Genomic DNA, 16150 nt, shown 5'->3' on the forward strand with positions numbered 1-16150 from the left:
CTACAAAACAGAGTCAATCAATTTCTCACTTGACAACATGCATGCTGGAATAAATCGATTTAGTTCACAGCACTGCTTTCAGACACGCTAAGGGATGAAAAAGACAAAATTATGTCAAAGCACTGTTTCACTTCTATAATTAAAAGAAAAGCAATTAACCTAAGCAATTATTTAAATATTGGCTTGCTCCATGACTGACAGCGACTTTTCCAAATAAACCACCATCTGAGATGGTGCTCATCTAACACTCACATTGTGCTAGTTTATGTACAAATGAAAAACTGCCAAATGATCAGACATCTTTCAGTATAAATTATAGAATCTTTAAAAGAGATTACAGAGTATCTTTTAATAAAGCAATGCTCAAAACAGTCTACTGATGGACCCTTTATGAACAAATCAAGTATCCATTAAAAATGTACTCTTTTTCAAAGGCTCCCTCCACCAACCCTCAGCCTCTTGAAGGCCCATCTTAACAAATGCAGTCTGATGCAGGGCAGGGAGGAGGCTGGAAGGCTCTCGGATTATAGTTGTTTCTGCACCTGTCTGAAACCAAAGGGCAGTGTGTCCCTTGGGGAGAAACATGCCTAAAATAAAATAAAACAAAACCCCAAACTCTAAGTATAGACTTATAATAGAATTGTTTGTTCCTTTTAAGAGGAAAAAAGGGGAGGACATTTTAACAGAAAAATGAAACAAAAAACAAATATGGTATCTCTAAATAAAGAAAAGGTAAAAATATTGTCTAAGGATAGACTAGCTATATATACACAGTTATAATATACATTCTAAATACAGATAAGGAAGGTCTTTGTATTTATAAGTGTGTTTCAAAACATAGAGAAGTAAGCAGATAGTTCAAGAATCTGATGTCTACTTAGATTTGGTGAACTGTAATCCTAATGCCATCCAGAGACCCCAAAGAAAAACCATGCTACTACTTACAATAGCCAGGACACAGAAGCAACCTAGATGCCCATTGGCAGATGAATGGATAAGAAAGCTGTGGTACATATACACAATGGAATATTACTCAGCCATTAAAAGGAATGCATTTGAATCAGTTCTAATGAGGTGGATGAAACTGGAGCCTATTATATAGAGTGAAGTAAGTCAGAAAGAAAAACACCAATACAGTATACTAATGCATATACATGGAATTTAGACAGATGGTAACAATGACCCTTTATGTGAGACAGCAAAAGAGATACAGATGTAAAGAACAGTCTTCTGGACTCTGTGGGAGAAGGCGAGGGTGGGATGATTTGAGAGAATAGCATTGAAAAATGTATATGATCATATGTGAAACAGATTGCCGGCCCAGGTTCGATGCATAAGACAGGGTGCTCAGGGCTGGTGCACTAAGATGACCCTGAGGGATGGGATGGGATGGGGAGGGAGGTGGGAGGGGGGTTCAGGATGGGGAACACATGTACATCCATGGCTGATTCATGTCAATGTATGGCAAAAACCACTACAATATTATAAAGTAATTAGCCTCCAATTTAAATAAATAAACAGATAAAAAAACAAACAAAAAAAAACTACCATGCTAAGGAGATCCAACCAGTCCATCCTAAAGGAGATGAATCCTGAGTGTTCATTGGAAGGACGGATGTGGAAGCTGAAACTCCAACACTTTGGCCACCTGATGTGAAAAACTGACTCATTTGAAAAGACCCTGATGCTGGGAAGGATTCAAGGCAGGAGAGAAGGGGACGACAGAGGATAAGATGGCTGGATGGCATCACCGACTAAACAGATGTAAGTTTGGGTAAACTCCAGGAGTTGGTGATGGACAGGGAGGCCTGGCGTGCTGCGGTACATGGGGTCACAAAGAGTCAGACACGACTGAGTGTCTGAATTGAACTGAACTGATGTCACAAAAAATTTTAAAACCATCAGTGAAGAACCATGGCCAAATCTCCTGAGTGCTTTGACTCTGCATATAAATCACTAGAGAAAAGCAAATTGGATTTCAGGTGATCCTTCTGAAAACTGAAAACAAAATTCTTAACTACTGTCAAAAGTATTTGATTTAAATAGATAGCCAGTGGGAATTTGCTGTATGACTCAGGGAACTCAAACTGTGGCTCTGTGACAGCCTAGAGGGGTGGGATGGGAGGTGGAAAGGAGGTTCAGGAGGGAGGGGACATATGTATACTTATGGCTGATGCATGTCGATATATGGCAGAAATCAGTACAATATTATAAAGCAATTATCCATCCATTAAAAATAAATAATTTTTAAAGAAAGTATTAGATATAGAACCTAGGAGCACATGTGCTGAAGGTAACAGAGTAAACTTTAGGTTCATCATTCATTCTGACACACAGACACACACACACACATTTTAGCTTGGTTTATATCACTGTTCTTTTGAGGAAGTTTATAAATACCTAGTTAAGAGGAAAGAGTGGCAAATCAGATCTCTGTCCCAAGGCAACTCAACCTTCCTGCAGCTTACAGTTCATTTTAAAAATAATGTGAAACTCTTGTTTTTAATGGAACCATCAATCTCTCTTATCCTCTGGGAACTCATTTTTTTTCCTTAACACAATTGAAACATGACTAAAGCAACATAATAAGCTATTTTATACGCCTTTTGAGTCAGAAAAGGTTAAGGGCATCATCAGAGCAGGTTGAGAGGCAACAAGATATGTACCTAACGGTCGTGAATTTGTGTTATTTTTAAACGAATCCTTAAAGGTACTAAAAAGGGAAATCAAAAAATTCCTCTAGATAATTTATAAGGGTGTTTCATGTATTTGATGGTACCTGAGCCCTGAAGTTAGGACAATCTTTAGAAATTTAGTCCTATCCATCATTTTACAGAGAAGGAAATTAAAGCTCTCCTGAAATAAAGAACATGAGTTTGCACAAGCTCTGGGAGATGGTAAAGGACAGGGAAGCCCAGAGCGCTGCAGTCCATGGGGTCACAAAGAGTCAGACATGACTGAGCGACTGAACAACAGCAACAACAACTGAAATAATTTAGCCAAGTCACACAGCCAGTTAACAGCAGCATCTCAACTAGAACTAGCCCCTGAATCCTGGTGCATACTCCATACCACACAGACTACAAAGTTCCTGTGATGCTCTCACTTTATTATCACGCAAAAGTACATGTGACTCACAACCAATTCCTCTAGCACTAATAACTTTAAAAGTTTCTTTACCACTGAGTCACCTGGGAAACATCAGATCAATCACTTTAATAATCACTGCACAGAGGACTTTCCTCATGGTCCAGTTGTTAAGAATCCGCCTGCCAATGCAGGGGACACAGGTTTGGTCCTTGGTCCAGGAAGTTTCTATAAGCCATCGGGCAGCTGAGCCCAGGCACCACAACTACTAAGCCTGCACTATAGGGCCCACATGCTGCAACTACTGAATCCCGTGTGCCTAGAGCCTGAGCTCTGCAACAAGGGAAGTCACTGCAGTGAGAAGCCCGTGCACAACTAGAGAAAGTCCACAAAGCAGTGAAGACCCAGTGCAGCCAAAAATAAATAAATAAATAGCAAAAGAATAAAAATAAAAAATAATCACTGCATAGAGAATTGGAGAAGGCGATGGCACCCCACTCCAGTACTCTTGCCTGGAAAATCCCATGGACGGAGGAGTCTGGTAGGCTGCAGTCCATGGGGTCGCTAAGAGTTGGACATGACTGAGCGACTTCACTTTCACTTTTCACTTTCACGCACTGGAGAAGGAAATGCACTTCAACCCACCCCAGTGTTCTTGCCTGGAGAATCCCAGGGACGGGGGAGCCTGGTGGGCTGCCGTCTTTGGGGTCACCCAGAGTCGGACACGACTAAAGCGACTTAGCAGCAGCAGCATAGAGAATATGTTCATCACAGCACTGTTTATAACAGCCAGGACATGGAAGCAACTTAGATGTCCATCAGCAGATGAATGGATAAGAAAGCTGTGGTACATATACACAATGGAGTATTACTCAGCCATTAAAAAGAATACATTTGAATCAGTTCTAATGAGGTGGATGAAACTGGAGCCTATTATACAGAGTGAAGTAAGCCAGAAAGAAAAACATCAATACAGTATACTAACGCATACATATGGAATTTAGAAAGATGGTAACAATAACCCTGTATACGAGACAGCAAAAGAGACACTGATGTATAGAACAGTCTTTTGGACTCTGTGGGAGAGGGAGAGGGTGGGATGATTTGGGAGAATGGCACTGAAATATGTATAATATCATATATGAAACGAGTCACCAGTCCAGGTTCAAAGCATGATACTGGATGCTTGGGGCTGGTGCACTGGGACGACCCAGAGGGATGGTATGGGGAGGGAGGAGGGAGGAGGGTTCAGGCTGGGGAACACATGTATACCTGTGGCAGATTCATTTTGATATATGGCAAAACCAATACAATATTGTAAAGTTAAAAAATAAAATTAAATTAAAAAATAAAAAAATAAATACTTACTATAAATAGTTTGTAAAAAAAAATTAAGAGATCACTGGTAAGCTCTTTTATTTTCAATCATCTATTCATTTAAATAATGTGTTGCAATAAGACATAATCCTTGGTAATCAAAAGACTCAAGTCATAATTTCATCCATAAAAATGAACTCTGTATGTATTCAAGTAAGGTTTATATAAGGTACATAAGATTTATTCTGATTCTAAAATTGTTATGATTTAGAAAATTATGTTTGAAATATGATAAGATTCAAAGCCAATAAAAGTTTGAAATCTAAAAAAAAAAGAATACACCCTCTCTGGTCTTCTGGGTTTAATCTGTTTCATCTTCATACCACTCCTGATGAAAGTATGGAAAAACTGACACTCTAATAGAGGAGTCAACAAATGGAGACTTACTGTCACCTGGGTGGCTCCTGTTACATCTCCCCACGAGTTCCTTCTGCCTGCTGGGTTCTACCCAGTCCTTCTCTCTACACTACCTGCCCTAGCAAATGCTGAGCTTCAGACAAAGAAAATTAATTTTTCTCCCTAAAAGCTAAGGACTGTCATAAAATAGTCTATCAGATGCATTCAGAAGGGTACTGTCACGCTATGCATCTAATCTGGGGCATTTCAAATAGCAGTTTCTGTTCCTCTTTTGGTGGTGTGTCGTCCAGTTTCTGAACATAACTTCTAGAGGATGAGTGACGCACACCTTGCTGAGTAACGGGTGACCCAAGCCCACCTGTTCTCTCTCCTTGTTAATGTTTATAACCTTACCAATACTCTCCTAATACTTCTATTATATACTAGATCAGTTGGTCTCAAAGCATGGTCTGTGGATTCTGTCCCAAGTGCACATGGTCAAGCGGTTTTCATAAGAAGGTGGTGCTATCTGCCTTTCCCTGGGGTGATATTTGCATTTACAGTGTAGAAGCAACAGTAACTAAAACTGTGCTTTAGCCTGAATCTAGCACCAAATCTGTAGTCCTGGAATCTTCACTTGTCACACACTTGTGACAAAATAGAAGGAAAAAAGTTTCACTCAAGAATGTTCTGATGATACCCCAACGTTCATTGCAGCACTATTTACAATAGCTAAGACATGGAAGCAACCTAGATGTTCACTGACAGATGAATGGATAAAGAAGTTGTGCTCCATACATACAATGGAATATTACTCAGACATAAAAAAGGAAAGCATTTGAGTCAGTTCTAATGAGGTAGATGAAACTGGAGCCTATATACAGAGTGAAGTAAGTCAGAAAGAGAAAAACAAATACCATATATTAACACATATATATAGAATCTAGAAATACGATACTGATGAACCTATTTGCAGGGCACCAGTGGAGATGCAGGCATAGAGAACAGACTTATGAACAAAATGGAGGAAGGAGAGGGTGGGACGAGTTGAGAGAGCAGTACTGAAATATACATATGACCATATGTAAAAGAGATAGTCAGTGGGAATTTGCTGTATGATGCAGGGAGCTCAAATCTGATGCTCTGGGACAACTTAGAAGGGTAGGATGGGGAGGGAGGTGGGAAGGATGTTCAAGAGGGAGGAGACATACGTATGCCTATGGCTGATTCATGTTGATGTACGGCAACCACTGCAATATTGTAAAGCAACTATCTTCCAATTAAAAATAAATTTCTTTAAAAAAGAGTATCCTGATGAAACAATAAAAATTAATTTCATCAAGTTGTGACCCAAATACATAGCTTTCTACTATTCTGCCCAACCAACTAGGAGGTGTGCACTAAGGACTTCAGCCACTAATGGAAGCATGTTTTGAGAAAAAGTACTTGTGAGACTGAGTTTTGAGCTGAGCTAGCAGCACTGCTCACAAAGCTCCATTTTTACTTGCAAAACTGAAAGGAAAGCTATGATGATGAGACTCGGGTATCTGGCAGACATTTTCTCAAAAATAAACAAAGTGAACCTCTTACTTTGAGGAAAACAATTGACTGTGTTAATGATCAAATCTAAGTTGCCAAGTGAAAATTAGAATCTTGTAAAAGCTGTATCTTCCCATGTGAGCTTCCCAGTACTTAAAGGATTTTCTCATGAGATTGGTGGGGATAATAAAAAGTTTGACTTTATAAAACATTCTACAAGGAAATATGTCAACATTTGGAAGATCTGTGAACTCAGTGAATCAATATTTTCCCAATGATGTTAGAAGATCATGCATGAGTAAAAAGCAAGACAGGCCAATGGATGTTACTGCAACAGAGTACAACTGCTCATTGATATGATTTCAGATTCCACAGGGCAACTAACCTTCCAGAAACCTTCACCTGTTCTTGTGTAGAACCAAAAAAGAATGACCACAATTATATGAAAAGGCTACTAGAATACTCCCTTTTCCCAACTACCTGTGGATTTTCTTCTTCAAATAGCTCAACCAAAACAACAATGCAACATGTTGAAGGCAGAAGCATGTAGGAAAATCAAGCTGTCGTCTATTAAACTAGAAACAGGACATTTAAAATGAGAGTCCCATAACCAGTGCGAGTCTGATATTTGAAGCAGGGCACCCAGAACCAGTGCTCTGTAGCAACCTGGAGGGATGGGGCGGGGAGGGAGTTGGGAAGGGGGTTCAGGATGGAGGGGACACATGTACGCCTATGGGTAATTCCTACTGATGTATGGCAAAACCCATGACAACACTGTAAACTAATTATCCTCCAGTTAAATAAATTTCAAAACAAAAAAACAAGAGAGCCCTAATAAACCACAGAAAATGGTAGGGACAGTGAGAAAATTGAATTGTAGTTTAAAAAACAGCTAATATAACTGCTATAGTAAGCAAAGCTTCAAGGTTGACCAGCTGCTTATAATTTAAACACACTCAATGGCACTCAGGTTATCACAACTATTTGTCATAACATGCAATTTCTCTTTTTGTCAGTATGTGTATTTTAGTTTGTAAAAGCACACATGCTTTACACCACTACAACACACCAGAATGTTACCTCAGGTGTAAACAGCTTACAGTCTTCTGATTTTGCTCATCATCTTTTACGTCTAGTTTGAAAATAAAGCAAAATGTGCATGCCCAAGCATTATCCCAGGAGGATACAAATAAATGACTCTTCAGTCTGGGTAGTAATTCATTTGACTATTGCACCTGATTCAAAATTTGTAACTTAATTTATAATCAAAGTGCTTTTATATTAATAATTCACAACACAGAAGTTCACGATTCTCGACAGATGGTTTTAGCATCCTGCTGGATAAGCAGCAGGCACTCTGAAAGTCTACTCAAAGCTTAGCATATAGCAAGCGTGGAGGCTGGGCAGTGCCACATCCCTAAGTATCTGCCTGGGTGCTCCAGAACATAATTCAACCTGGGTTTTCTAGAGAGCAGTGGGGTCACTGATGCAGTTTTTCCATCCTAATGTTCCATCACCACTAATCAGGTCATTCTCAAGCCCCTCATGCTAGGTTTTTCCCAAACTTGGTACCAGCTTAAAGCTTTTTGAAAGGGGAAGATTGACAACGAAAGGGGAAAAAGAGGAGGACTTCCCTGGTGCTCCAGAGGGGCCTCCCTGGTGGCTCAGACAGTAAAGAATCTGCCTGCAATGCATGAGACCTGGGATCGATCTCTGGATGGGGAAGATCCCTCAGAGAAGGGAATGGCTACCCACTCCAGTATTCTTGCCTTGAGAATTCCACAGACAGAGGAGCCTGGTGGGGCTACAGTCCACGAAGTCACAAAGAGTCAGACATGACTGAGAGATTAACACTTTCCCCGGTGGTCCAGTGGTTAAGACTGCATGCTTCCACTGCAAGGGGCTTGGGTTTGATTCCTGGTCAGGGAACTAAGATCCCACGTCCCACAAGGTGAGGCCCAAAAAAAGAGAGGGGGTGGGGGCAGGAGGAGGAAGAGTACCCTAGTGATTATCCTCTAAGAACAAGGTAAAAGGCTGAGAATGTTCTGGAAAACAGATGACTGCTTCTATGTCAGCAGTCATAACTCAAAAGAGGGACCTGTTTTAAATGATTTAAACAAGAGGGTAGAGTGCCAGAAAAGGAGAGAGTCTTCATCTAAGTCTAGACTAAAGGTGAGAAAAATAAACTTCTGTCATTTAATTCCCCTTAACCTGTTCCTCTCATCGAGGTAGGTAGGCAACGTCGTGACTTTATCGATGCAGATGCTAAAGCTCTGAGGGGCTAAGTCACCTGCGCAAGTTCACGAGTCACGTGCCAGAAAAGTTTTGAAAGCAACTAATTGCAAATAATCCAATTTGTTTAAAATTACAAGAAAATTTCAGATGAATTATATTTAAAATTAAGATGGACAACTGAGGGAACACATAGGGAATAATTTATGGGGTTTTGCAACATGTATTTCCAACTGTTAAAACACAGTTGTTTACATTTATTATTCCTAGGGACCTCGTGATGATGATGATGATGATGTTAGGAAGAAGAAATTATGATCATGTTACAGCTCAGAAAATGAGCTTTACTGGTACAGCAGATAGTATCCTCAATTACTCATTTATACGATTAACTCATTTCAGGCCCCAAACAATCCTAAGAAGTAGGTGACATCATCCACCTTATTTTACAGAAGGGGGAACTGAGGGAAAGAAGAGCTAAGCAAATGCCTCCAGGGGACACAGCTTGCTAGAGACAGACACCCCCCACACCTAGGTGATCAGCTCCTGAGCCCCAGTCCTATAAGCAAAATCAACTAGTAATAGCAACAAGTGCTCATTTTAACTAAGTTTCCCTGTCGACACATAACAGAAAATACTCACCTCTGGTTTGCTAAGGCTGGACGACACCAAGGAACCAGACCCCACGTCCAAATCCCACTGCTTTTTCCCATGATTCTCAGGATCCAAGGCAGCAATTCGGCCATCTAAAGTGCTGATGATCACTAATGATCTGTAAAATTCAAAACGAAAAGGACAGAGTTAAAAAGATACCAAAGGCATACACTTAAAAGAAACCAGCCTCTCCCGGACTTCCCTGGTGGTCCAGTGGATAAGACTCTACCTGCCAGTTTGGGGGACGTGGGTTTGATCTCCAGTCCAGGAAGACCCCACACGTCACAGTGCAAGTAAGTCCATGTGCCACAACTACTGAGCCCAAGCTCTAGAGTCTGTGCTCCACAACAAGAGAAGCCACCACAAGGAGAAGTCCACGCACCACAACAAGAGAAAAGCCGAAGAGCAGCAACAAAGAGCCAGTGCAGCCAATAAAGAATGAAAGAAAGAAACCAGCCTCTCCCCAGGGCTTTGTCTGCAAGGGCCGGGAGCAGGGGTACATCCCCATGAGACTTGTAGTCTTTCCACCTTGTCTTGAGCTCTCCAAGACAACCGCACTATGCCCTTTATCTGCTTGTGCCACTTATGAAAAGCCCCAGAATCCAAGGTCACTCCTCGTCCCCACACTCTAATCCCCACTTGGAACTCAACATACCCTGTTCTGTCCTTTACTCTTGTATTTCCCCAACTCCTGGAGCCTTCACCCTAAAACAGCCTCCCCTGAACGTCCACTCACCTTCTTGCTCTAAAAGAAACCTGAGGACACTCCTTCAGAAGCTATGAGAATTTTTTTTCTCCATCACCCTTACCAGGTCCAGGGATGGGATAAGTATAGTCCTTGTACCGTGCTACCATTTCTAGACTATTTTCTTTCCTTCCTCTCTAAAAACCCTCAGGATCAAATCATTCCATCCATTACCCCTCCTAATAATTGTCTTTTGATCTTTGGGTCGCTGGCTCCATTCCTTGGGAATTCTGGGCTCCTAGTTCATTGTCACTATTAACACATTCTGTGGGTTTTCATGATCTGTCCACCTTGCCTCAGTCATTACCATGAACAGACCTAAGACCTTGTCATTACCTATCACAGCTTCTCTGTCCCACTGAAATTTTAAGCATCCAACCCCAAGCCACAAACTCCTCTTTTCAGCTCACCTCCTCTACTTCTCTGACCCCACCAGAATCTATTAGCTATTGATCCTACCACTGTTACCCTGAACTTCACTACCATTATGCCTTTACTTTTTCCTTATCCAGTTTTTCATTTTGGTTTTTTCCTTAAAGCCAAGATAGTTTTTATTTACTTGACTGCACCGGTCTTAGTTCTCACATGAGGGATCTTTGCTGCCGAGTGTGTGATCTGGCTCTCTGACCAGGGATTGAACCCAGGACCCCTGCATTGGGAATGCTGAGTCTTAACCACCAGACTGCCAGTGAAGTTCCTCTTATTCAGCTTATATTCCACATCTTTCATCTTAGGCACTTCCCTGCTCATGCCTTCAATTCCCTTTTTCCTCTCCTACACATCACACTGGACTAGCAGAACTCCAACCTGAGTTAAACTCAACTTTCTGCCTTTGCTCCATCTTGCATCTGTGCAGTTGAAGACAAACATAACCATGCTGACAGGTCTCACTTTTATTCAATTACCATCAACATCAAAAGGGCTACAAATGTAGTCTATCCTCTCCCACTGTCCCAGGTTAACTATTTCATTCTGCCTGTGTCCTCAAACTTCCTACACTACTTCTTCCAAGCTCATGCATCCGAGGGACTAGGCCTCCTAGACAGGTGTTTACTAAGGAAAACAGAAATAATCAAGAGATCCCACCATCTCATCTCTCTGTGTATCAGCACTTGGACCCATGAAATCCCCCTCGCCTCCTAGTACTGCAAATGAATTGTCCACATTCCCATCCACTCCCAACACTTCCACTCAGGCAACAGGTCTTTCCCCATGCATATGTGAGGACTTATTCCTCAAAATCTCTCCTCTTGCTTTCCCATCAATTATTTCCCCTCTAACATGGCACTCCCCACCCCCAGTCATCAAACCTGCTACTATTTTTCCCAACTTAAAAACCAAACCAGATTACACATAACCATCAACTCTCCCTGCTCCAGCTTCCAATCCATTGCTTGCCCCACTTTGGAACAAAGCTCCTTGAAAGAGTTGTTGTGTAGTCTTCGTCTCCAAATCCTCTCCCCACTTCCTGTACTGAACTATTTCTAATCAAGTTTTTGTCTCTACCCCTCCATTGAAAAGGCTTTAATGGAACTCACCCATGCCTTTCACAGTGACAAATCCCATTCACTTGACCATCCAGTAGCACGTGACCAGCCACTTCTCCTGCTCTCTATCAGCTACATTTTTTCCCCCTAGTTTACTGGCACTTTTTAAAAAAATTGTAGCTGATTTACAGTATTGCGTTAGCTTCTGGTATACAGCAAAATGATTCAGTTACATATATCTATGTTCTTTTTCATATTCTTCTTTTTGCTTTATTATAGGATATTGAATGTCATTCCCTGTGTTACATCAAGAAGAACTAAAGAGCCTCTTAATGAAGGTGAAAGAGGAGAGTTAAAAATGCTGGCTTAAAACTCAACATTCAGAAAACTAAGATCATGGCATTTGGTCCCATCACTTCATGGCAAATAGATGGGGAAACAATGGAAACAGTGACAGACTATTTTTTTGGGCTCCAAAATCACTGCAGATGGTGACTACAGTCATGAAATTGAAAGACACTTGCTCCTTGGAAGAAAAGCTAAGACTAACCTAGACAGCATATTAAAAAGCAGACATTACTTTGCCAACAAAGATGTGTATAGTCAGAGCTATGGTTTTTCCAGTAGTCATGTATGGATGTAAGAGTTGGACTATAAAGAAAGCTGAGCGCTAAAGAATTGATGCTTTTGAACTGTGGTGTTGGAGAAGACTCTCAAGAGTCCCTGGGACTGCAAGGAGATCAAACCAGTCAATCCTAAAGAAAATCAGTTCTGAATATTCATTGGAAGGACTAAGGCTGAAGCTCCAATACTTTGGCCACCTGAATGTGAAGAGCCAACTCATTGGAAAAGACCCTGATGCTGGGAAAGACTGAAGGCAAGAGGAGAAGGGGACGACAGAGGATGAGATGGCTGGATGGCAACACCAACTCAATGCACATGAGTTTGAGCAAGCTCCAGGAGATGGTGAAGTACAGGGAAGCCTGGCATGCTGCAGTTCATGGGGTTGCAAGAAGTCGGACACGACTGAGCCACTGAACAACCCTGTGTTATACAGTAGGATTCCATTCATGAACAGAGGAGCCTGGCGGGCCCCAGTCCATGGGGTCGCAAAGAGTGGGACACCACTTAGTGAATAACACACACATTAGGACCTGGTTGTTGATCCTCCATCAGCCACCCTTCACACAGCTTCCAGGACACCATTCTCTCCTGATCATTTTTTCTCCATTCTAAGCTTCCTTTCTCAGTCTCGTTTCCTGGTTGCTCCTCATCTCTCCTATCTCCAAAAATATTCTCTACCTACATGTACTTTTCTTTAGTGTTCTCCTAGATTAAAATATCATCTATTCCTGGTGGCTTAGAAAGTAAAGAATCCACCTGCAATGCAGAAGACGTGGGTTTGACCCCTGGGTTGAGAAGATCCCCTGGAGAAGGAAATAGCAAACCACTCCAGTATTCTTGCCTGGAGAATCCCAGGCACAGAGGAGCCTGGTGGGCTGCCATGTATGGGGTCACACAGAGTCAGACACAACTGAAGCGACCTAGCAGCAGCAGCAACAATAACGACATACATCTGCAACTTTCAAATTTATATTTCTGGTTCTAGGCCCCTTCCCTGAACTCTGGGCATACATATCTAACTGCCTGCCAGATTCGGACTGTGTAACAGGCTTCTCAGTGTCCACATACCTAAAATCAATATCCCCAGACTGATTCCCCCAATTCCTCAAACACACGGTGTGTAATTTTCCCTCAGATCTTTGTACCTGCTGTTCCTTCGCATCCTGGAAAATACACCCCAGGTACATGACAAGCTCTCAATAAATACTTGTGGAATGAAAAGATGTGTTGAACGGTCCTTCTAGGAATTTGTTAGGTGTATTTGTCTACTTCTCAAAGATGATACAAATTCCAAGCATAGACAGTTATGTTCCTGGTTTGGATTATAAAATGCTACTTTTATCTATTCTACTTCATATACGATATATAGAAATTCAAAGTAAAGCTACAAGTTGACCAAGACAAACCAGTTCAAGTAGTCTCCTTTGAAACCTTTCAAAGAAAATAAGACAAGCCAGTTCAAGTAAACTCCTTTGAAACCTTTCAGAGAACTTACTCATTTAGCAAATGAATAAATTTATCAAGAGAATAAAAGTGTTAATTTAATTTAGTTCCCTATCTATACCAAGGGAACATTTCATGCAAAGATGGGCTCGATAAAGGACAGACATGGTATGGACCTAACAGAAGCAGAAGATATTAAGAAGAGGTGGCAAGAATACACAGAAGAACTGTACAAAAAAGATCTTCAAGACCAAGATAATCACGATGGTGTGATCACTCACCTAGACCCAGACATCCTGGAATGTGAAGTCAAGTGGGCCTTAGAAAGCATCACTATGAACAAAGCTAGTGGAGGTGATGGAATTCCAGTTGAGCTATTTCACATCCTGAAAGATGATGCTGTGAAAGTGCTGCACTCAAATATGCCAGCAAATTTGGAAAACTCAGCAGCGGCCACAGGACTGGAAAAGGTCCGTTTTCATTCCCATCCCAAAGAAAGGCAATGCCAAAGAATGCTCAAACTACCGCACAATTGCACTCATCTCACAAGCTAGTAAAGTAATGCTCAAAATTCTCCAAGCCAGGCTTCAGCAATACGTGAACCATGAACTTCCAGATGTTCAAGCTGGTTTTAGAAAAAGTAGAGGAACCAGAGATCAAATTGCCAACATCCACTGGATCATGGAAAAAGCAAGAGAGTTCCACAAAAACATCTATTTCTGCTTTATTGACTATGCCAAAGCCTTTGACTATCACAATAAACTGTGGGAAATTCTGAACGAGATGGGAATACCAGACCACCTGACCTGCCTCTTGAGAAACCTATATGCAGTTCAGGAAGCAACAGTTAGAACTGGACATGGAACAACAGACTGGTTCCAAATAGGAAAAGGAGTATGTCAAGGCTGTATATTGTCACCCTGTTTATTTAACTTCTATGCAGAGTACATCATGAGAAACACTGGGCTGGAAGAAGCACAAGCTGGAATCAAGATTGCTGGGAGAAATATCAATAATCTCAGATATGCAGCTGACACCACCCTTATGGCAGAAAGTGAAGAGGAACTCAAAAGCCTCTTGATAAACATGAAAGAGGAGAGTGAAAAAGTTGGCTTAAAGCTCAACACTCAGAAAACAAAGATCATGGCATCTAGTCCCATCACTTCATGGCAAATAGATGGGGAAACAGTGGAAACAGTGGCAGACTTTATTTAATTGGGCTCCAAAATCACTGCAGATGGTGACTGCAGCAATGAAATTAAAAGACGCTTTCTCCTTGGAAGGAAAGTTATGACCAACCTAGATAGCATATTGAAAAGCAGAGACATCACTTTGCCAACAAAGGTCCGTCTAGTCAAGGCTATGGTTTTTCCTGTGGTCATGTATGGATGTGAGAGTTGGACTGTGAAGAAAGCTGAGCACCAAAGAATTCATGCTTTTGAACTGTGGTATTGGAGAAGACTCTTGAGAGTCCCTTGGACTGCAAGGAGATTCAGCCAGTCTGTTCTAAAGGAGATCAGTCCTGAGTGTTCTTTGGAAGGAATGATGCTAAAGCTGAAACTCCAGTACTTTGGCCACCTCATGAGAAGAGTTGACTCATTGGAAAAGACTCTGATGCTGGGAGGGACTGGGGGCAGGAGGAGAAGGGGACAACAGAGGATAAGATGGCTGGATGGCATCACCAACTCAATGGATGTGGGTTTGGGTGAACTCTGGGAGTTGGTGATGGACATGGAGGCCTGGCGTGCTGCAATTCATGGGGTTTCAAAGAGTCGGACATGACTGAGTGACTGAACTGAACTGAACTGAATTTATGAAAATAAGATTTTGCCATACTATGCTATGCTATGCTATGCTAAGTCACTTCAGTCGTGTCCGACTCTGTGCGACCCCATGGATGGCAGCCCACCAGGCTTCCCCGTCCCTGGGATTCTCCAGGCAAGAACACTGGAGTGGGTTGCCATTTCCTTCTCCAATGCATGAAAGTGAAAAGTGAAAGTGAAGACACTCAGTCGTGTCCGACTCTCAGCGACCCCATGGACTGCAGCCTACCAGGCTCCTCCGTCCATGGGATTTTCCAAGCAAGAGTACTGGAGTGGGGTGCCATTAAGAAAAGGAACAACTGGACTTCCTTCCCCACACATTATCTTGCATTCTAAAGAGATCTACTGGGACTTGGAGAAGAAGGATAAAGTAAGTAAAAAAATTATATCATAAGGAAAGGTATAAAAAATTCAAACCACCATGGAAAAGAAAATGAAAAATAATATACATATATGTATATATAATTGAGTATATTATATGCTTACAATTGAGTGAGTCACTTTGCTATATGGGTTCAATCTCTGGTCTGGGAAGAACCCAGATGCTGCAGAGCAACTAAGCCCATCTGTCATAACTACTGAGTCCATGCTCTAGACCCTGCAAGCCATAGCTACTGAGCCTGTGTGCCACAAGTACTGAAGCCCGCATGCCTAGAGCCCGGACTCCTCAAGAAGAGAAGCCACAGTGAGAGTCCAAAGCACTGCGGATGGCGAGCAACCCCCTGCTCACCACAACCAGAGAAAAGCCCAAGCAGCTACGAAGACAAAACAGCCAAGAATAAGCATTTCTTAAAAAAAGACAC

General features: G+C 41.7%; 1 protein-coding gene across 1 annotated transcript in view; it reads right to left on the bottom strand.

The window, feature by feature from the left end:
• EIF2AK3 (eukaryotic translation initiation factor 2 alpha kinase 3) overlaps positions 1 to 16150 on the bottom strand; it is an 82916-nt gene that overhangs the window by 54162 nt on the left and 12604 nt on the right. The window contains exon 2 of the mRNA XM_086326644.1: positions 9214 to 9343. Within this exon, the coding sequence (XP_086182770.1) occupies positions 9214 to 9343 (130 nt within the window). The remainder of the gene's footprint in view (positions 1 to 9213; positions 9344 to 16150) is intronic.

Source organism: Bos grunniens, chromosome 11 (genome assembly GCF_055505025.1).
Source record: "Bos grunniens cultivar Pamir isolate PY7600 chromosome 11, Bosgru_T2T1.0, whole genome shotgun sequence".
Taxonomy (NCBI): domain Eukaryota; kingdom Metazoa; phylum Chordata; class Mammalia; order Artiodactyla; family Bovidae; genus Bos; species Bos grunniens.